This window comes from Neodiprion lecontei, chromosome 3, assembly GCF_021901455.1.
Source record: "Neodiprion lecontei isolate iyNeoLeco1 chromosome 3, iyNeoLeco1.1, whole genome shotgun sequence".
NCBI lineage: Eukaryota > Metazoa > Arthropoda > Insecta > Hymenoptera > Diprionidae > Neodiprion > Neodiprion lecontei.
Window position 1 is genome coordinate 4,624,789 of NC_060262.1, and position 21,550 is coordinate 4,646,338.

The following is a 21,550-nucleotide window of genomic DNA, read 5'->3' on the forward strand; positions in this document are numbered from 1 at the left end:
ATTTACTATAGCTACTATAAACGATGCTACGTATTATGCTGTTTTTCATATTAACAATAAGCTAGAACTAGGTTTCTCAATTTATTCCAACATGTACGTTCATGTTTATACAACTGGTTCATTTGTCTGACCTTGCTGGCGCCAACTAATACTTTCCGTTTATTCAGTTATCCAAATAACTGAAAAAGACTTTAAAGTATATCCATTACTTAGCTAAGAAAAATTACTGCGATTGAGACAAAAATCATCGAAATCCGTTAATCCGTTGAAAACCACTGAAAACGGGACTCCAGCATTTCTCTTTCACGTTTGACAATTTTGTTTTCAATCAAGGATTTTCTTTATTTATTCAATCTTCGAGGCTCGATGGGTCCAACCGGGGCTGTATCCAGTAAATTTCGTGCAGCTTTCGGTCATTTTATTACTATTATTTTGGTATACGGTCGACATTCACCCGAGAATATTATACGTGTTGGAATAGCATGTGCTGATGCTGAGTCTAGCATTTATCAGAATTAGTAAGAATTTTTCAAAAAATCGCAGGCTTCGTTATTTGCAATTTTCGGTTGTAAAAAACTTAATGTTGGAAATAAGATGATCCACTTAATTCGAGCAGTCATAGTCAACTGATAGGATTCCAAAAAGGATTCACTCCACAATGCTTCCGATTTATTCGAAATATTGAAGGTATGAGATTTCATATTAATAATTTTCGGGACCCCAAAATTACGTCGGGTACGTCGCTATCGGTAATGATTTTTTAGAACCATACTTTGTAAATATTCAATTCTCAAAATTCATTAAAAAAACTCCAAAATTATATATTAAAATGACTAGTTTATTATAAAATTGATTGTTCATAAAATAAGTCAAAGAAGTATTATTATATATATTTAATTTGGTTATAATCCATTTTCCATCATTTCTATCCGTTTTCTAGGTTCAATCATCTTGAACTTCTTCAGAGACGGGCATCGCGTGATGCGCCTAACGCGCTTTCGAAAGGCAATTCAGCATACGTAGCAGCATGCTAGATTGCCGCAGTGCTTGAGCACAGGCGCCTGCGATTCATGTGGATACCCACGATACGTAATTCATTGTCGTCACCGAATGAAAGAACCAAGCAGCTATTTTTGAGCTAATGGAAAGAATTAAATACATTTTTTTTATGTATAAAATAATGTAAACTATATTTTATCTGTACATAATGGATTACAATACTATATTTACAATTTTCATCAAGTCCGCACAAACAGATGATCAATCTTTTTTTAGCGTATTTAATACTAGTGCAGAAAAAGTAAGAAATGAATAATAATGGCACTACGCCCTTCGAACTTTTCACTGTGTGCCTTTTGCTTCGTTTACACGCTGAGTTAATGGAACATAATTTTCAATGTCCGCAAATTCATCTGTGACATCGTGCTCAGTGATCGGGCAAACGTTAATATGTTCCTCGAAAACATTACACTGTGCTTTTTCTAAATTAAAATTACCTTTTGCTGTACAAATATCAGAATAATTATTGTGAGATACGTCTGGTGTCGTATTTTCTTTATTGTTTTCAGGTTTCAACGTGTGATTATTTCTCGAAGAATAGAGATTGATAATTTTTCGGTTGCATATTTCTTCGACAATATCAGACATGTCAAGTTCCGTTTCCCCTTCACTGGCAAAATCATCAGCAGTCAAGTTCTCGAACATTCTGTCCAGTGTGTTATTCATTCTTGGGTTTACCTCGGCGTCTTTGGTTCTTTGGATCTGTGGCGCGCTTTTGAGACGCTTTGGAGTAATTTCCATCTTGTTGAACGAGTCTTCTAAACTCTCCACCACGTTGTTCACTATGTAATCGTCTATTTTTCTTGTATTGACTATGTCAGCGAGCTTCTTTCTCCCCCTTTTACTAACCTGCTTTTCCGGTTTTTCGGTATCAGCGTTGAGTTCTGCCTTAGGTTTGGCTTTGCTGGTGGACTTAGCTCTGGTTTTGGAGTTCTTAGATTTCTTCTTGGCAACTTTTTCCACTTCAAACTTCTCGACTATCTCAGGATAGCATTTTGCAACTAAACTCTGAGGCTCGATTGTAACAAACAATCCTTCGGGGGGATTTTGCTCTTTGGAATCATCTTTCAGCGGTTCGGCATCTTCTTCACTGGATTTTACATCCGACAGAGTTATCAGACCGTCAAGAAATCCCTCCGCATCATTCCATATGATTTCGTAACTCGCTACTGACTTTATATTGCGAATTTTTTTTATTCTATCAGGAAATATCAAGTTTGATACGGGCAAACCGTTCGAATACTTCATGAAACTTATGCTATGTCTTAAACTTATTTCTGGTAGACTGACAAGCTGCCAACGCGTCATCAGTGGAAGAAATTTCTCAAACGAGTAGTTTGGTTCCCAGCCCAGCCTTTTTTCCATGAAAAACTGTAGAAAAAATGTTCATCATATTCGAATTTTTACCTTATATTTTATTAAGTCACTTAATAAGCATGTATATGCGATTGATGATTCGAATTATACTTACAATAAATTTGACCACTTTTGGTTGTTGCCATTTAAGGTCTAGACTCGATGGAACCGGACCTTTCCTAATGAGATACTCGTCTATTATTTCTTGATTCGGAAACGTATCAATGAGAATTGCTTTTTTTCGCAGGGTTATCTCATTCATTATCAGTTTTTTCTCCTCCCTATCGAAGATCAACGATTAATAAATATTTGAAAATTTACTTGGTGTCAATTATCCTAACATACAATTCTGCTCACTTATAATCATTTCTGCAACTTTTTACTGTGCCGCAACCTATGCAGCCAACTCTTGCGTGAAGTCTAACGTTACCATCATGACCGCAAGACGTGCAATGCTTAGGATTTGCCAATCGAGCTTCAATTGTCTCGAACTGGTTATCAGTTTTCCAGCTCTTCAACCTGCGTAAAAGTGTTGAATTTCATTTTGAACATGGATTCAGGAATTGTTCAGATTTGACGCCATTTGAGATTTCACTCTCAGTGTTCTACCTGTCTAATATATCTTCGTCACTGACATGTGCAAATAATTTCAAGGCTGCCTCTTTGCCTGCACCATTCAATCCATCGTCGTAATCACAGCCACACAATAAGGCCAACGCTACCATCTTATTTCTATCTAAATTCAATGCAGTTTCAATCTTTTCCATATCATAAACGTCGATACTTCCTCCTGAAGCGACAGCTCCACTGAGGTTGAAGTTTCTGTATACCACTCTTGCCCCATACAAGAAACAGTCATTGTCTTGGCTCACACAACCATCCACTATCTGTAAAGAATTATTATCGAGATGTCAAGGACTTAGGATTTACAATTGGATTCACTTCATACTATTCTAAAAAAATTCTGGTCAACCAATCCTCAAATTTTCATCTCACCCCATCTGCGTTTAGGTAGGCGCACATCGCTTCCGCCTCTCCGTATCCTTGAACACATTTAATTCCCATGTAACTTAGCATTTCCTCGCACTCCTTGAGCACATTATTGAATCGAGTTCTTCCACGTTTAGCGGTAGCCTTTTTCAGTGCTACAGCGCCCGTTCTTTTAATTTGCTGTATTTCGTTTCTCCGTTCGATAGTTTTTTGCTTCAGGTCAGGCGCCTTGCCTTCGAGTACAAACACCGGATGAATGTCTTGCAGGAGGAGGTTGATCGTTCGAAAATACAAGTTTCTACGATAGTGAAAACGGACAATTGAAAATGAGAAATGTCGATAAAGTCAGGGAACCAATTGCGAAAACGCTACACGAATTCATCGTTATATACATACCTAAGATACATCTTTGGCTGCACGACATTGTCGGTCACAGTTTGACTGTCAACGATCCAGCAGCTCAAGTCAATTGCTAAAGTTTTGCCCTGCAGTTCAAACAGCGGTTTTCTTTCGCAAAAAGGTGTTAAAATTGTCCAAAGGTGTTTCACCCCCATTGCGTAATAAACGCGCACGCCGTTTTAGAGCAATGGGTATTTAGAATCGGCATTCGTTGAATTATTTTCTCGCAAAATAAGTTTGCGGTTTATAAATATGATATCGATCTCTGAACTATAACTTTGAACCCCGCCTGTTAAGATTTGTTTACACTCAGTTTAGAACATAGAGTAACTGTATTTTAGTAAAGAGTTGGATGCTTATGGGAGTTGGCGTGTTATAAAAGTTGATTATCAAGTTACGGACGTTTAAAAAAATACTGAACTGACGTACCGACATCAAGGTTTTATCCTTTTATATTTCATGCTTGAGACGACAATAGAAAACTCAGTGTTAACCATGGAACGCATACCAGCTTCCCTCTTTATCGGCAAACTCCGTCAAATTGGTAAAACTATCAATAAAGCTACGATCACCTTACCCTTCTGACTATGACGGAAAATTGATTAGTGTTGGCCCTCGTTACTTGATCCTGCGAGTAGGAAACGAACATTCGGAACATTCGAAACCTAAGGTTAACTACACGTGTGATAAATGTATAAGCAAACATTGTGAGTCATCCATCGCGTTGGGTCGCATGATTTCACGAATTCAATAAAAAAATCTTCAATTTTTTGATTAAGCCCTATAAGAATCGTGATGGGACCTGCAAAAGTAAAAGTATTCGCATTTTGTCTTTGCGTGAACAGAAAAACGTAGTCAACGTTTTACGTGTAATATCCCGTTGACTGAAGCATATACCATTTCGGAATCTTAACAGTTTTGCATTAACCGCCAGTCGTGACGTCAACTGGCGGAACTTTTCCATTAGATAACAGAGAAAGATATATGTTGGTTATAATCTGTCTCTCGTGCTCTACACCTGATTGGCCGATACGTCTCCTCTTAGCCAATGAAATGCAGAACAAGAGAGATGGGAATGACTCTAATATTTCTTTCTCACTCTCTCTCATCACTTCGGGTGAATTTTTCGCGAGGTCGATTGAATAGGTAACTCCCTCCAGTGGTAATGTTCTAAGGATTCGAGATATCCAATCGACAGATCGATAGTAAGCAGATCGTCCGCAGCCGCTAAATTTCTGTAGTTAACAAGCGGCAGCAGCAGCAGCGATACGTTGACATTTAGTACTAAAATATTGAATCGGGTTGTGAGCTCAGTTCAGTTGGTGCCTGGTGGCTACCCTTGTATTTCCCGGCAAATGTAAAGATGTCCGTGTAACAGAGTCGCTTTTCGAGTGAATTATTACTCAGTATTATCCTCTAGCCGTTCGTCGTCCCCGGATCCGTATCAACACCAACGATCATGGACAGGAGAAAAATGTCGTGAGTAGTATTTAACGGCCTCGTCGTCCCTCCTCGTCTCAATCCGACGTCTCGCAAGGCGTTACGGAGAATTTCCCTGCGCCCAGGCTTATCTAATCTAATCAGAATATTCTCTGAAATTAGCGCTCTTCCGACGGTCCGCTTGATTTGATGTAACGCCGCCGAAATTTTTTATTGGAAAATTATCGGCCCTAGAAAACTATAGGTTAACTGGCCATGGGTGTAACTGTCACTCGTTGCTGCCACCCAAAGACATTCGAGAGGCTCTGCCGATAATTTTATATCACTTTCCAAACGGCTCTAATCTCGCTAATAATTACCTCACCACTTTTGCTTCATCTTATTGTCATAAAACTAATGTGTCATCTATTTTATCTCTTTATTATTCGTCAACCAGTATCGGACGCTGCCTTGTATGTAATATCTGTCGTTGAGTCAAGCTATCGTCCACACTTGTGACAATTTTAATCATAAGCAATTAATCATTCCTGAGGATCTTTTTACAGTTCACACCCGAAATTCAATGAAGATTATCTGTTTTCTATTAAATTCCTCGCTCTATCGTTGATACTGCAAGAATTTAACTCTGACGATCGCTGCTTTATGATTGATAATGAATAATTATGTTGTCAATGAACTGTTCCAAATAATACTCTTATCTCATGAATATCAGCTCAATAATTTTTATCCAAGTGTTGAAGGCAGACGACAATATCGTTTTTCACGCGATTGTAGCTCACGTCTACTTTTATTCTAAACAATTTTATTTTTCAGAATGATACTAAAACTGATATTATTCACGATATTTATATTATCATCTTAGTTCTAGAAATGGATTTTTAATATTTACAAGTACGGTACAAATTGCATGGGTTTCTTTATTCTACGATACCGTGTCTGATTAGATAGATTTTTTAAATAAATAAATGTTCATAAACTTATGTGGGCTCAACATTTGCGTTGCCTTAGGTGTAATTCGCAAACAGTTTAAAGATGAAAAATTATTTTATTTTTTCAACCGGACTCTCGGAAGTTGCTTATTATATCGACAAATTAGTTGGCACAGGACTAAAGAATGCTATTTCATGGAGTGAATCTATTCTAGAACCTCGGGGGACTCCCTCTACCAGATCTTGGAAATCCAAAAGACAGCTACCCCTGACGAGATAAAAAAAACATATCGAAAGCTCGCTCTTAGATTCCATCCAGATAAAAACCCCAACAATCCGGAGGCAGCTGATAAGGTAACGAAGCTCAATTGTCTCATCCACCCATCATACCCAAGTTGCATTCAATTATTTCTGTTCGGATTCAGTTGAACGTGTAAAATAAATTTTAATTACCGTGTCAAAGTATCGAGCAAAATATGCAACGTGTTATTTTTCTGTGCTATTTCATTCCACGATCGTTCTATGATTAAAATTCTAATCTTGTTTCAGTTCAAAGAAATAAACAGGGCACACGCCATCCTCACGGACCTAACAAAACGCAACATATACGATAATTACGGCTCTCTTGGTCTCTATGTAGCCGAACAATTTGGCGAGGAAAATGTTAATGCTTATTTCGTGGTTACTTCTGGCTGGTGCAAGGTGAGAACCGATGTTACTAAAACCTACAAGTTCAAGGTATAATTTGAGAATAGATTAATGCTCGCGCGAAGTAGCTGCAATAAGATAAATCAACAGCGCTGAATTGCAATTCCACAGTGTCTTCACGATCATCGTTAAAGTTGTGAATATGCTCTTTTCAGGCCCTGTTCGCAGTCTGTGCCATAATAACCGGTTGTTACTGTTGCTGCTGCTGTTGCTGCTGCTGTAACTTCTGCTGCGGCAAATGTAAACCAACGCAACCAGAGGACAGCGGTGCCTACCATAATTTACAGGTCAGTATTTAATGGTTAAGCTGAATCGACGAAGAATTTGATGGTATTTCTGATATTTGAATATACATTGGAAAGTGGAAAACCCCGAATTAAGATCTTGTTTGTCTTTACATTGTGCACCTGATATATCGTACAAAATGGTTTTCATAACAACTGCGTAAAAAGATTATTCTATGTTCCTTTTATTCAAATTATGATTAATCATTTGAAAAATCTGATCTTTTGATGCTGACGCATTAAAGAAAATCACTAATAACTACGGCCTTTCTATTACATCTACAAATTTCTTCCATTCTTGTTTACTCGCACTACTTTACCTTTGCTTGAATGGTCATGAGAAATGATTAGCTACACGCTGATTTTGGGCTAGTATGCAAATCGATTTTTCAAAATAATATTTATAGAATATGCAAGTCGTGTGTATAATTCTTTGCTGACGACCGTCCAATGAAAAAATTTCAACGACATACTCGAAAGACGCTCAGTAGAAAATTTACAACAGTTTGTAGATTGAAAAATATAATTAAATCCATCTCGATTGAGTGACGAATGGAGCATTGTTGCTTAAATAAGTGGCTTATACTTGATACAATTATTATATGCTAGTAAAATTTCGTCCTGAATGTGCGAGTATTAGAAATGTCTTCTAACTACTGTATGTGTACATTCCTAGTACGTGATAGTTGATTGTGCGAATTTTGATGTGGCAAAATTCTGTAAACACTGTCGCTATGAATTTTTACATATGTACAGTGTTGGGCACATGTAATTTACAAATGAACACATCATTGTGTTATAAGTCGTTAAAATGTCCACACCTATGGAACATGTTACCATAAGTATTAATTTCGTTGATACTTTTTGCTTTCTTCGTATATCATTTTAATCACGATTTTCGCAATTGTCAGTTCGTTGTCTTATTGTTTATTGCTTTGCACAATGATGATTATGAGTAGCGGAATGTTAGGCTGTAGCGAAAAAGAATACATTTTCTTGGTTTTATTTTTATTCTTCACCAGTTTGTCACAGGTGGTGTTCTCGAAATTAAATTCTGAGATCGCGTGTAAGGAACTTTTTACGTGCAACGATTCATTGCTTCTTGCTATTTTCGTCTTCCATCTCATTCAGTATGCAAAAAAATTCCGAATTATTTGTTTACAAACTTCATGTCAGTCTTTTTTCATTATCGATGAATTTTCTCAAAAAATTTCACGTTTTCAATGTAGTGTTTGCATTTTATTATGGCTTACATGATTGACGATGAATGATATATCGATATATCCCAAAGAATAATAACTTATTTTCGCTGGTTAAACGATTATGTCACACAGACTGTTTTGCTTCTTCTTCTTCTTCTTTTTTTCCTCTTTCTTTTTCTTCTTCTTCTTCTTGGATCTTGTAATTAATAAACCAACTAGCTTGCATTTTCGTTTTGGTTCTTATGCAATTCACTAACACAGTGTGGAAAATGTCAGATTAATATCTACAGGGTAATGTAATAATTAAACTTGACCATCCGTCAATCACCAAAGGAAGAAGGTATGTAGAATTGAAGTTATCTCACACTGGTGATATAATTAATTTCCCTGTTGTACACGTCGCTTGTCAAAGAATGTAAATTTTCCCTAATTTTGTTGATTAAACGCAATCGCTACTATAACATATTCTCATTCATTGGAACATTGACATCGTCACAATTTATTGGACAATTCATTTTTCAACTGCGCGTCAAATTCTATTTTCCAAAATCACTTTCATCACATGTTTACTATCAATTTTAAATTTCTCGTCACATGCCATTTGGTAAAAATTCATGCGCACTATTCCAGCCACTACGAACGATGTAAGCATCGCAATATCATATTTCGCTTTTATTTTTCCATCCGTTGTAACATTAACATGTCGACTGTAACTATTCTCTCCTACTTTCTGTATATCCCCGCAACCCAATTCTGTGCTTTTTTTTATTTCTAATCGTTGTGGAATTTAATCTATCAGACTCGAACTGACCCGTCTTCTAAATTCTGGTAAGTATTTCTGTTAACATGCAATGGATATTTTTTCACGCTCGCATCCATATCTTTAGCAACGCATATGTCTCTGTCACATCAAATGTAGCGCTTATCACATAGATTTCAGCAGGGTCAATTAATTGGCAATGGTCTATTTCCCGTCTGTCATTTATCACGCGCTGACTTCTATTTTTTCTTTCATTAATTTCTTACTTAGCTCAGCAAATCTTTCTGTTCAGTGTTAATCGGTTTTCAGTTCGTTTGCTATGCCCAATGATCATCGCCGACATCGAGTATCGTTATTATGCTTTCTTGAGCATGACTCTAAGCGAAAGACGAAAACTTTAGAAGACGTTGCAAGTCAAGTAGAAATCGACAAATGTTTTCACTAATTATTAATATCAAAATTTAAGCTAATGCTCCGAGAGTCATCGACGCGATGGCCGTTCGCTTCGGTAAATCTTCTTCGGCACGCGCGTTGTACCTTCATGTCGCACCTGTGTTGTTGAGCATGGCAGTGAAAGATGTAGCTTATTTATAACAGGAGCTGCCACCTTTCATGTATCCATTGGTTCATTTGTAGTCTCACATTGAATATCTCATGGCCAATAAATAAGTAAAGATTTAGTAATTTGCGTTTATTTTTAACACGTATTGTTATTATTATCATCATCCCTGTTCCTAGATGGTTTAAGCATCGTAAACGAATCGATCGATTTCTATTTATTATTTAACCGAATAACCATTGGATCACTCGAACCCTTATCAATATCTATTTCATATGGCTGCATAAACTGGGGAAGCAAGCAAGCTTACCTTAACAATACGTGGGCAAATTTTTATTACCAAGCATGTGCAGCCTGATCTTGAAGGCACTTTAGCATAGAAGTTTTGTTTATGTTGTTGTTGTATTGTAGCGGAACCAGAATGCAGAAGGAGGCATAGTGACCGACCAGCCGAGAAGTGGGCGCAAGGTAAGTTGTCCGGATGCTGCGCATTACTTTAGCTAAGTACAACAATATCACAGTTTTAAGTCTCTACGTTTTCCACACTGTTTCCGAGGTATTGTATTTGCAAGTGGTGTACAAATTCATTGTATTTCATACCTTAACGCGTATACCGAGTAACTGCGTCAGTTTCGATACTTTTTTTTTTTAACATTAACTTGCCGTCATTTTTATTTTAGCTCAACCATTGCGACCAACGATAATGTTGAGGGACAATATTAATATCGCTCAATGCGTTATTGAAAACCATTCCTAATCATTCTTCAACAAATTATTCAGCCTTCTCGAATCACTTCGATACAATTATGATTGATTCTCATTCATCAGCATTGTAATTTCTCTTTGCGCATATCGTGTATTTCAATTTTACTAAAGCAAGGCATGCGTACCGTTCCTTAATTCCATCAACGTGTAATCGCATCCTCTCGCATAAATACTTGTTTCTGATTATAAATGGTACCATCGGCGATCTAATAAACAGAGTAAAAAGTCGCAATGCTGATCTCTAAGAATGATTAATAACAACTACTTCTTTTTCATCCTTCTGCTGTGAATAATATGCTGCGACTACAGACATCGATAAATTTGATGTATTATATGTACATCAGGCGTTTCTTTTCGATATTTTTTAACGGTAATAACAACAGACACATCGTGTTACAAATGAAAAATCAACAATGTTTTCCGATAGGAGGATGAAAGCGACGAAGATGCTGTAACGGCGCAACCTCAGGGAGGCGCTTCGCAGGGAGCGCAACCCATATTCGCAATGCCACCACCGCCGACAACGGCCAATGAAAATACAACCCTTAACAGCGGCGGAGACCGCGTGATCTACACGACCGGTATTACTAGTTCTTGAATTCATAACGCAGTAGTGACACATTTGTACAGTTGAAAGCTGAGGAATATTATTTTAGTAACAACTGATAGTCACAATCCGATAACAGGCTACGCATTTGTCATATAATTTACGCAGAGCAACAAGTATTGAATAATGCCGGTAACGTTTAAATCGTCAGTCCATTTGCCGCTGGCCGGAACTAAGTGAATTCATTCCGTTAAACTGTATGAAATTGAACAGAAAGCGCGACGATAAGGCTAAAGTCCTCCTCTTCCTGACGCAGATCAAAACTGTTGACTTTATTTTTTCGTTTTTCTTTTTTTTTTTTTTTCACCACATGTAATTGAATTAATTGTATGTATGTGCCGAGTACATAGCCACAAGAACATCTTTTCATTATGAATTAAATATTGAGCGGGGAGTTCTGATTGAAAAATCTTAAGGATAATTTGTCGCAGTCTTATACATATATTATAATTGTAATATATAATATTATAATCTGTGATATTTTCGGTAGCTGGATGCCGATAGTCAACCGGGTGATATTTCACTTACTTGTCACTCTGCGTATAACAATGTTTATTGTAGTGATAAAGACACGCGATGCATGTTTTTTTCTTTGCACTAGATGTGACTTTTTGTTTTTTCTCTTTATTTCAGTTCCATTAACGTCCGCTTATTAGTTTCCCGTGCCTTAAAGTATGTCGCATATAAAGAATGCATAATCGTAATTATACATACCATACATTTTTCCAGTTTACTTTGAGCCAATAAGTTTCGTTTACGATAATGTGTTTTTCTTTTTGCTTGTTTTTTTTTCCTTTCCCTTTTATCTACAGATCGTATGAACGACATTTAAATATAATTCTTTTGTAACTATTTAACGCCGCTGTTTGTCTTTCAATTCTGTTAACGGCAATCCTCAGTCAGCTTCTGTCAATAATATTAATTTACAATGCATAATTTTAATGGTCAGAGACATCGACGTAGATAATCATGTGATTGGTGTAGAAAAAAATTATCAATCGAACTTCATCTCTCACAGTCGTTCTTGTATATCGATTCAAGTATATCGATTGGATTATGATGAATTCGAAATGAAATATTAACCAGGTGTATAAAATTTCTTTCGATTTACCCATTCAATGTAAATAAATTTATACTTCAGGTAATCGAGGCCTGCGTTTTGGGTTTTGAATATTTTTTACGCTTTTAGGCAAATAACATTTCGTATAAATGTAAGAAATCGCGATTACGCGATGGTGTATTTTGCCTTGCGTGTAAGATCGTTGATCAGTAGTATGGAACTAAGTTACTTTGAAATGAGTCAATTGTTACCCTTTTGCGCATCATGCTGTACACAATATTACATGTAATTGATTTTTAATTATTAAAACAATACGCATGTCATTTGGACTTTTTTTTTTCAATCTTGCGTCTTTCTTTTTAATCTTTACGTTAATGTTTACACTACGGGCGTTTTCAATCTTAATTTTAAACTCCAAGTAAATCGGCCTGGCATAACTCATCAAAATTTCATCATGACGGTATTATATCTATCTGTATGTTCAGAAAATTTTATTTACATTGAGTTGAAGATTAGCACTACTAAAGTCTTGAGTGAAAGTACACGGCTTCAAATTCATTCAAATCTTTTGCATAATCAAATCAAAGACATCCGTACGTTATTATTATTATTGATTATATAAGTACACCGCATGCTGATACTTTGCTATTTTTTTATATCAATTAACTCACCGCAATTTGTTGAATTAATGCAGAAAATAGCCGTGTAAAACTAAAGCGAAACACTTACGGTATAACGTATATAAAAAAGTAATTAAAATTTCATAATTTCGTAGTGATCGTTCCATTTTATTATTATAATGTATTCATTATCTTTTCACCATTATTTTATACTCGTCTGTACGATTCGATTTAATATTTCATTTTTTTCCCAATCTGTTCCAATATCGACGATCCTCCAGCGTTTCAACAAAAGAATCGCATTTATGTAAGCTTTACTGCTGACGACTCTTCCCCAATCCTCCATCCTCTGCTGTTGAGTTTCATCGTCGTACAATCTTAACATTGTATCGAATCCAAATAAATATATGTATATTTTTTTTAACCAAGTCAAGTTATTCATATTATTACTTTGTATTTAACTTAATTTAACATTAATTTCTCTTAAGTTGCGCAATCTTATTCATCTTTGTAATCTCTACCAGATATCCCGAATGATTATTTTCCAATAAATCACTTTTTTAATTTATGTATCGTAACTTATAATCATGAAAGCTCATGAACATACAAATTATACGTATTTGTAGATTTAGGCAATACGTAGATTTAAAGGAAAAGAATTTGCCAATTGAAGTATAGCTAGCTAAAAATTGTCGCTAGAAATAGATATCATAAAATTTCATATCACCGATTAGTGCCTCGCAAATTCAATTAACTTTTTGAATGGATATCGACGTATGTTTGCAAATTCTTTTTTTTTTTTTTTTCTACATATACGGCATTGAATTATTGACCGTAACATTTAATGTGGTCGTAGCCACAAACCCGTTCACAGGAGCACCGGTCGGCCAATCGACCAACGGACCAACCGAATGGTAGTTACACAACGTTAAAATCTGCCAGAACAGCAAACACCTTTACCGAAGTTACTAAGGCGAGCACACTCGCTATGCCTTACTCGGAGTGAATGTAGTTTTTCTGCTGGGTATGAAAAAAAAAAAAAAATAAAGAAACAACAAAACGAGAAGCAAACGAAAAAAAGAAACAAATAAGAGAGATTGTTTTTTTTTTTAATTTTTTTTTTTTATTCAACGGTCCGATTGAATGTTGCGTAATTATTATAATCTATCTAGCTTCGCTGTATAATTTCAAGTATTGTCTATTAAACAATCCGTGTTTATGGGATTTATTGTTGACGATTACATTCTATGGAGTTGCTTTAGTTTTAGGTATTCCAACAAATCGTGCGACAGTCACTCCATTATAAAACAATTAATTATTCAATAATAGCCAATTGAAAATATTTATTAATAATCTTTTTAATCAGCAGGGACTTTACGTTAATCACATGCCAATACATCGGTACGTAAGTGAGAAATGAAACTGATCAAGACTAAGAATATTATAGAAACGTATTACTAATTAAAATAGTAGTTCACCAAAGTTTCAATTGTATTAGTAGATTATTTATTGTTCATTACTCTCTCATCATTCTAAACTAGTCTTACGTTTTTATAGATTGATGAAAAAAAAAACTTGCCGAATGTGTCCCACACGCTGCGAAATATGTTATAATGTGTTTATTTTTTCTGCGATAGAAAAATACTTTCGTAATAACTAGCATTATTCAATCGTTAATAATTATTATTATATCAGTTATACTTTTCCAGTACCTTGTACAAGAATTACAATTTTCAATTTGAGAACGTCAAATCACTGTCATTATTGTTCGAGGGTGTGGCCGTTGACTCATTAATTAATTATATTTTAAATAATGGAAACACTTAATTTAGCGTGTCCAATATTACGAAACGAAATTCTAGACGATTGGTTTGATTTATGACTCGATATTGTAGATAATGTAAGACTTAATATTATGCTTAGAAAATTGTTCTATTTTTCTGATTTATTATGTACTAAAAACATTCGAAGACATTCTCGAGATATCTTTTTCACAAACTTCCGTACCGTGTAATTGTTGTGACCAAGTCGCACCCTCGATTTACAATAAATTTTTAGCCAGAGCGCTATTATCGTTGGGTAAAATGACAATATGCGTATATCAAAATCACAATTTGTTTGAAACATATACGTGATTGCATTTATATACTCATGCTATTATGGCGTATTTCTTCGTTAATGTCTTATAGATGTACATTTCATCATTATATATACGATATAAAGTATACTACGTAATTCAAGTCTATTGGAAGAAAGGATGATGAAAAGGTGGAATATGAAAGAGAATCTAACAGTTCAAACCGAGGGAAATACTGTAATAGATGTAGCTTGCGAGTTTCTTAAATCATAGTTAATTATAGTTCGTAAGACGGCAGAATTTATACATAGATATACACTATTCAACGGAGTGACAGTAAACTATTTTGCAAGTTGATGATTTCACGTAACTAAAAGTTTGAAATTGTTGATTCTCATATATTGTACACATTATATATACATAACAAAAACTAAAACTTCGTTCGATGGAGTGAAGTAAAAAAACTATAAAACAAAAAAAAAAAAAAAATTCAAAAAAAAAACAAATTGACAAACAAATATGTATTTAATCAGATATACATATATTCTTATCTCACGTTACACATTGTTAGCATCATTTTAATGTTCGTTAATCTAGGCAAGGAGTTCTTGACACGTTACTTATGTCGACTAAAAAAGTATCCCTAAATGATAAGTACGATTCAAAACTTATATCCAAAACTTATGTTCAAATTCCATTACGGAACAGTATCATCTGCGAAGAGTAATTTCTTGTTTTCATCGACTCTTTGACTCAATGATATGAATATCTAAAATCATTCGTTCATGCGGGATAATAATGGTATGTATGTACATGAGCCTGCAGACGAATTGTTACCATCGGTTTCTATGTATCATGCAAAATTCAAATGTAATTCAAGATCTCTCGAATCTACAGCGTTAGTTTTTTATTAATTTGAAATCTGAGTGAAACTTAATCATTCGTAATAACTATTCAGACATTGTCGGTACAAAATATTTTTGTAATCATGTAACTAGACTTTTCTGCACATTGCAAAGCTTGAAAATTTCTGCATATTCTTTCTCGATGAAATCTTCATGAGTTTTCAATCGACGAGCAAGCCAATATTGCAATAATTCTACAGACAACCGTACGTGATTATAATAGTTACTTTTATTAGGTACGAAGGAACCAATTACCTCTGCTCAAACTATGCAACGCTATTATGTCGAAATGCGCTCCAGGCTTGCTAGTGCGTTAAATCTGCTTCCGCAATACTAATGTATACCGATATGTTTGAATTGACTTGTTTTTAAACGTGTTCCGCAGAGATTATCACTACACAATTATTGCTAAATTTATCACATGTGTATCGTTAATGTTGTCGAGAATAATTACTAAACAATATATTATATTATACAGTAAAACAAGAAAATCAATTAAACCCGTACCGTAAGATGTACTTAAAAAAATGAATAAACGAATAAAAAAAAAAAACATAGCGTGTAACAATTTATGAATTGCATTAGAATTATACATATTATACATACATAAATTATACACATTACGTATATATATATATATATATACATATTGTATTTATCAATTTAGGTATTGTAAAGTCATGTAATGTGAGAACTGTAAATAAATATTAATACAGCTTATGCATAATTTTTTTTTTCTTTTTTATTTCGTTTATTCGCCAGAAATCAGTTGCGAATAGTAATTATGAATATATATATATAAAGTTACGTTCGATTTTGTGTATATGGTAGAGAGTATGTATTTATTTTTTATTTAATAATTTTTTCATTCCCATTTTTAGATGCAAATTGATAAGCTTCGGACGTAATTGGATCGGAAATAATTTAGTTCATCGTTAGCTCGAATCTTTTTAAATGAATATTTCGAGAGCATTTTAGCCATTTTAGCGGTAAACGGATTCAAATATTTGAAAATAGTTCAGCCGAGTACCGTCATTTAGGGCGCCACCATCGCAAACAACGAAAAAACAATCGCGCATTTGTCGCATTTCGATTGAAAATCTCGAGAGCTACTTCATTTGTATTCAGTGGAACAATTTAAATTTCTTTGTGAATATTAATTCGTGAATATTAAATTCGTGGGCAACGAATTCAAATTCAGGTAAAGACTACCTCGCATCGCATACATAGCGCATTTGTAGCTTTTCGATCGAAAATCTCGAGAAGTGATCCACTTGTATTCAGTGGAACAGTTTACATTTCTTCGTGAATAAACTACATACACTTATTTGAGCGTAGCGAAATTCATGGGAAGCGAATTCAAATTCAGGAAAATACAATCGCGCATCGTGTATATCGTGAGTTTGTAGCTTTTCGATCGAAAACCTCGAGAACGAATCCATTTTTATTCAGTAGAACAGGTACACTTATTTCAGCGGCAGCGGAATTCGTGGGAAAGGAATTCAAATTGTTTGATAGTAGTTCAACAGAACGCCGCCATTTCGAGCGCCACCGTCGCAAGCGAGGAAAAGAGACAATCGTGTATCACGCGATCACAGCATTAGTAGTGGTTGAGTCGGATTCAAACGTGGTTCGAGATGCTGCGGAGCAGGAAATTCTTCATCTGCGCCAGAATTACATACTCAAAACATTATCGAACATCCAGTTTCTAGTGAATTATCGAATTAACAATAAGAAACAAATCACAATTCAGCCGGCGAAAGGTTTATTTCAACTACAGCAAGCAACGTGATCGTGATTATAGAAATGTTCGTCGCAAGCTCGAATAAACAAAAGAACTGCGGTTCTCGGAACGATTCAGATTCCAATTATTGTTTTGATTCTATGTTTTTTCCGTCGCGAGCAGCATTAAAGTGATTGATTCTTGATGTGAACTGTGTTTTGTTTGTGTTTGTGTTTGTGTTTGTTGTTGATCAACAAACGGATCGTCGCGTTCTTTTAACCCTCGGAAACAAAGTTTGTGCGTCGCGTACGTTTCTTCGAGCTCACTGAATAATTCGATCCCTGCAGTTACGTTTTATCAATTATACCTAATGTGAACAGTGAAAAAATTCTACTTAAACTTGACCATATTTTTATCAACACTGTGTTAGATAATGCAATCGAAGAAAAGTTCTATCCCCTTCAATTTTTCCATCATGCACGAAAAATACGGCATTTTTGCTAACAGTGATTGTACATCAGAATAATCTTCGTGGATTGAGTAAGTAATCCGTTCTTTGTTTTACTATTTTTGTTAAATTATTTACAATGAAATTTAGATTATTCAATGCCGTCAGAGATATTAAAAATTACTTACATTGTCGGCTCTCGAAAAAATTTGCTTAGCGTCTAGATTGTCCGCGCTTTTTTACGAAATTAAGTCAACAGTTAGATTTAAATCAAGAAAATTCAGTTAGAATAAAAAAATATTGTTCTTTTTACAGTGTGACGTGTAAAATATTTCGTATGTGAATCGGCAGCAGCCAGTGAAAAGTGATTCCAGTGATCAACATAGCAGTCAACTTCACTCAAGTGAAAACAAGAGTCTTCAGTATCAAAATTGGTGAGTTAGGCAAACCATATTTGCTGTCTATCTATTCCTCAATCTTTCTCTCCGGTAGCGTGGTGGTAATATTACACTCATACGATGAATTGTATAATTATTTTTATTGTCAATTTGAATTCTTTCCTCAATTTTTGCCATGAATATTTACGATTATGCAGCTGCAGGAGTCTATTCTCAACTTAATCGTATTTAATTTGAGAAAATGCTATCCTGTTATTTGAGATTTTTCACACCTGTTTTCTCATTGCATATACTTCTAAATGATTAATGCTCAACAGCAGAAAATTTGAAGCCATTGTGAACAATATAACATTTGATACTTGAAGTATAATTAAATTCATTACGAATTCATGAGTAGCTGGATTGATAGGATGTCTACTAACCCGTTTTCTTCCTACAGTTAAACCCAGAAACGTAAGTTACTCGTGCCTCAAAACTACAGACCACGGTGTGATTGATATAGGATCGAATGAGTGTGTTGGTGAGAATGGAAATAGGGTAGATATAGGTGAATAGGTAGGATAAGTGGATTGATTCAGGGTTCTTACTGATCTAGGAAAATCAATGGCATAAATAATTTCACAATAATTATACACAAAACGATTTATTATATTCATATTTGAACAAACGGGATTGGAATACCTATTTTACATTTTAATGCTATGCCTTATTCAAATGTAAAATGCAAGTCTGACGATTAACTTGGTGTTACTAAGTATAACAAAATGTACTCCCTGATTTGAATTGTTTCTCGTAAAAATTTTTAACAACCCTGGATTAAGCCGAGTATTGTTTGAATGCGTGTTTATTCGTTTAGCTCTTGCGATTATTTATCAACATCCGTTCGTTGAATGCAGGAAAGAATACCGGACAAAGTTTGGTAGTCAAAACGCGATCGGTGTGCAGGTTTAGTCTAAGTCGGTACAGCGAATTTTCGTTCCACAGCGTCAAACAAACATCGACCAGTTTTCAACTTTATCAATATTCATAAATATACTTCTAACGTGATGTATATTAAAAAAATTTCTTCTATTAAAAACCGATAAGACACATGTCGCAAGCAAATAGATTGGTGATTGTTTGACTGAGCAAATGCTTCTTCTTGTTTCTGTGTTTACGTGGGGCACAGTGACAAGGGATGCTGCGCTCGAAGACGTCGCGACGAAGAGGAACATCGACCACCACGCTACCGCTTTGTTTTGTTTTCTCTTCCTTTCTTTATATTTTACTTTCTCCTCTCTCCGTTATTCAATTGATTATGAATTTAATCGTATTCAGTTGATTATAAATCGAACCTTGTTGGCAGTTCTGATGAGCAATTAAGATACAATTTTTTTTCACTGCTTAGCTGATACGATTAAAATCAATCATTTCTTCACCTACATTGATCACGAGTTCTTGACAACTCACATTAGGCACTAATAATACTTTGATTTTTAGTCAGTGCAGTACCGTCTTCTAATTGTACGAACTGTTTTCTGGCTTGCATACCAAATACCGTTGTGTACTTGTTATATTCTGCATTTTAGCGTCTTGGATTTTATTCAAATCCAATACTCAGGCGGATTCAATTACGCGTAAAGTGTTAAAGTGACTAATTCAACATTTCTGAAAATTTTTCGAACTTTGTAAGACTAAAATTTAAACTTGGGCAAAACACACTCGAGAATCTCTTGGGCGCAAATTTTTCGCTCTTCCATCCTACGTTTCAATTTCCTATTGACACGTTCGGAATTCCTTAGCCTTTGCCTCAGTTCCAGAATTTCTCGTTGTTGTTTGATCAATCTTTCCTTCATGTTTCTTAGATAAAACGCACTCATCGTTAATGCTCTCTTTGCACTTTTGTCCATCACCGCATTTTCCTCTTCTTCAGACGACACTGTTGGTACTTCATTTTTAATCGCATCTACATTTTCGTTGGCAATCAAATGCGTCCTGATATCGTTAGTGCTGTTAACGTTGTTCTAGAAAATAACAATGTTTTTAATTTCAAGTAAAACTAATAGGAAACTGATAGAAACGTAAATTGTGATTGGATTGTGCTCAATGTTTACCTCACAATGTTCTGTCGCTGCTGATTGTTCAGCCATTGAGTGTGGCACGGGTAGATTTTGTTTCGAACTACCAGGTATTAATTCCAAACCATTCTTGTTTAACTCGTTGCGAGCATTCACCCTTTTGGAACGAAGAGGAAACATTGTTGGCACAGCGTTATGTCTTAATTTCCGTTTTCCGTCTACCCTCGGTTTCTCCCACATAAATGGAGGAAAATGAACCTGCGATTAATTGATATTACGAATCTACTTTTCAATTGCATGTGTAATGTACTGAGGGTTTGAAAGAAATTAGGTAAAAATTCTTAGGAACAGTGAATATCTTTGAACTATCGAACCTCGCAGATGCAGGATGTGCGATTCGGTATCCAATTTTTTCTATCAATCATTTTGGCCCATTCTAATCGTCTCGCTAGGTTCGTTGGAAATGATTTCATGGAATATCCCTTGGCACTAGAATTGTGGCATCCCGGTACGCTGCAGCCGGGCATTTTGGATTTGATTTTCAGCTTGACAGTCCCTCGTTGTCAGAGGCAAGCGTTTAGATTTGTTTATTATTTATCCGTGGGTTAAACGATTACCTAAAAATAGAAAGGGAGCAATGAAACCTAGCCTAATCTAATCTTACTACACATCTTGTATGGGAAATTGGTGTATAAATTTATTTACGGTACCATTTTAGAGGTTGGTGTTTCTGTACTCTTTATTAGTTATATACATACCACGTGTTCTTAAGTCGATTTTTATCAGTCGACAATAACAAATCAGTGCCAAGTGTCAACTATCCTTTGGCATGAAATAAAGATGTAATGGGAGAAACGCCATTTAGCCATCATATTTTCAACTAGAGCAAAATTTTTCATGTAGATAATGGTGTCAACGATATCGAGAAAAAAAATCTATCTTACCGACTGAGAAATCAAATTTTTCAACACTTCGGGGAAAAAATTTTTATCTTACAGACTGAAAAAATCAAATTTTTCAGCAGATTGCGTTGACAGTTTCGCGGGGAGGAATCACTTCTACAACCTTCTATTTCACCCACGTTTAAAATACAGATCCACGATTTATCACACCGGTTGTACCTATCGATGAAAACTGTTTTCGAGGCTCCGTTTCTGGCATTGAAAATCCATTTGAAAATAACAAATGATGAACAATAATTGTA

At 35.2% G+C, this 21,550-nt stretch overlaps 3 protein-coding genes across 8 annotated transcripts; 1 reads left to right on the plus strand and 2 right to left on the minus strand.

Annotated features, from left to right (window-relative positions):
- Positions 1-1,194: 1,194 nt before the first annotated feature.
- On the minus strand, positions 1,195-4,398 carry LOC107226908 (flap endonuclease GEN). Of its 2 annotated transcripts, none has more exons than XM_046735178.1 (7): positions 4,382-4,398; positions 3,802-4,093; positions 3,412-3,703; positions 3,025-3,302; positions 2,773-2,934; positions 2,531-2,696; positions 1,195-2,430 (listed from the first exon to the last, which is right to left on the minus strand). In XM_046735178.1, the coding sequence occupies exons 2-7, from the start codon at positions 3,957-3,959 to the stop codon at positions 1,342-1,344; spliced, it is 2,145 nt and encodes a 714-aa protein (XP_046591134.1). In that variant the 5' UTR covers positions 3,960-4,093; positions 4,382-4,398; the 3' UTR covers positions 1,195-1,341. The 2 variants fall into 2 exon arrangements, with proteins under 2 accessions (XP_046591134.1, XP_015523372.1); XM_015667886.2 differs by lacking the exon at positions 4,382-4,398 and adding an exon at positions 4,234-4,361.
- Positions 4,399-5,050: 652 nt separating this feature from the next.
- Positions 5,051-15,345, plus strand: LOC107226913 (dnaJ homolog subfamily C member 5). Of its 4 annotated transcripts, XR_006903299.1 has the most exons (8): positions 5,051-5,283; positions 6,389-6,527; positions 6,723-6,875; positions 7,037-7,168; positions 10,098-10,154; positions 10,879-11,032; positions 13,595-13,711; positions 14,108-15,345. XR_006903299.1 is itself a non-coding variant. In XM_015667891.2 (7 exons), the coding sequence occupies exons 1-7, from the start codon at positions 5,264-5,266 to the stop codon at positions 13,654-13,656; spliced, it is 717 nt and encodes a 238-aa protein (XP_015523377.1). In that variant the 5' UTR covers positions 5,051-5,263; the 3' UTR covers positions 13,657-15,345. The 4 variants fall into 4 exon arrangements, 3 of the variants coding, with proteins under 3 accessions (XP_015523377.1, XP_015523379.1, XP_015523380.1); XM_015667891.2 differs by having other exon boundaries at positions 13,595-15,345; XM_015667893.2 differs by lacking the exons at positions 13,595-13,711; positions 14,108-15,345 and adding an exon at positions 11,692-13,162.
- Positions 15,346-18,916: 3,571 nt separating this feature from the next.
- On the minus strand, positions 18,917-21,233 carry LOC107226909 (THAP domain-containing protein 2). Of its 2 annotated transcripts, none has more exons than XM_015667887.2 (4): positions 21,105-21,233; positions 20,721-20,963; positions 20,383-20,604; positions 18,917-20,292 (listed from the first exon to the last, which is right to left on the minus strand). In XM_015667887.2, exons 2-4 carry the CDS (start codon positions 20,871-20,873, stop codon positions 19,963-19,965), a joined length of 705 nt encoding a protein of 234 aa, XP_015523373.1. In that variant the 5' UTR covers positions 20,874-20,963; positions 21,105-21,233; the 3' UTR covers positions 18,917-19,962. The 2 variants fall into 2 exon arrangements, with proteins under 2 accessions (XP_015523373.1, XP_015523374.1); XM_015667888.2 differs by having other exon boundaries at positions 21,057-21,114.
- Between the last annotated feature and the right edge of the window lie 317 nt (positions 21,234-21,550).

Bases quoted from the DNA above. Each gene is read 5' to 3' on its own strand.
- LOC107226908 (XM_046735178.1), bottom strand. From the start codon at position 3,959: ATGGGGGTGAAACACCTTTGGACAATTTTAACACCTTTTTGCGAAAGA. The intron at 3,704-3,801 runs GTATGTATATAA...TCACTATCGTAG, and splicing joins CAGCCAAAGATGTATCTTAG to AAACTTGTATTTTCGAACGA. The intron at 2,431-2,530 runs GTAAGTATAATT...TTTTTTCTACAG, and splicing joins CAAAAGTGGTCAAATTTATT to TTTTTCATGGAAAAAAGGCT.
- LOC107226913 (XM_015667891.2), top strand. From the start codon at position 5,264: ATGGACAGGAGAAAAATGTC. The intron at 5,284-6,388 runs GTGAGTAGTATT...AATCTATTCTAG, and splicing joins ATGGACAGGAGAAAAATGTC to AACCTCGGGGGACTCCCTCT. The intron at 10,155-10,878 runs GTAAGTTGTCCG...GTTTTCCGATAG, and splicing joins AGCCGAGAAGTGGGCGCAAG to GAGGATGAAAGCGACGAAGA.
- LOC107226909 (XM_015667887.2), bottom strand. From the start codon at position 20,873: ATGCCCGGCTGCAGCGTACCGGGATGCCACAATTCTAGTGCCAAGGGA. The intron at 20,605-20,720 runs GTTCGATAGTTC...AATTAATCGCAG, and splicing joins GCACATCCTGCATCTGCGAG to GTTCATTTTCCTCCATTTAT. The intron at 20,293-20,382 runs GTAAACATTGAG...GTTATTTTCTAG, and splicing joins CAGCGACAGAACATTGTGAG to AACAACGTTAACAGCACTAA.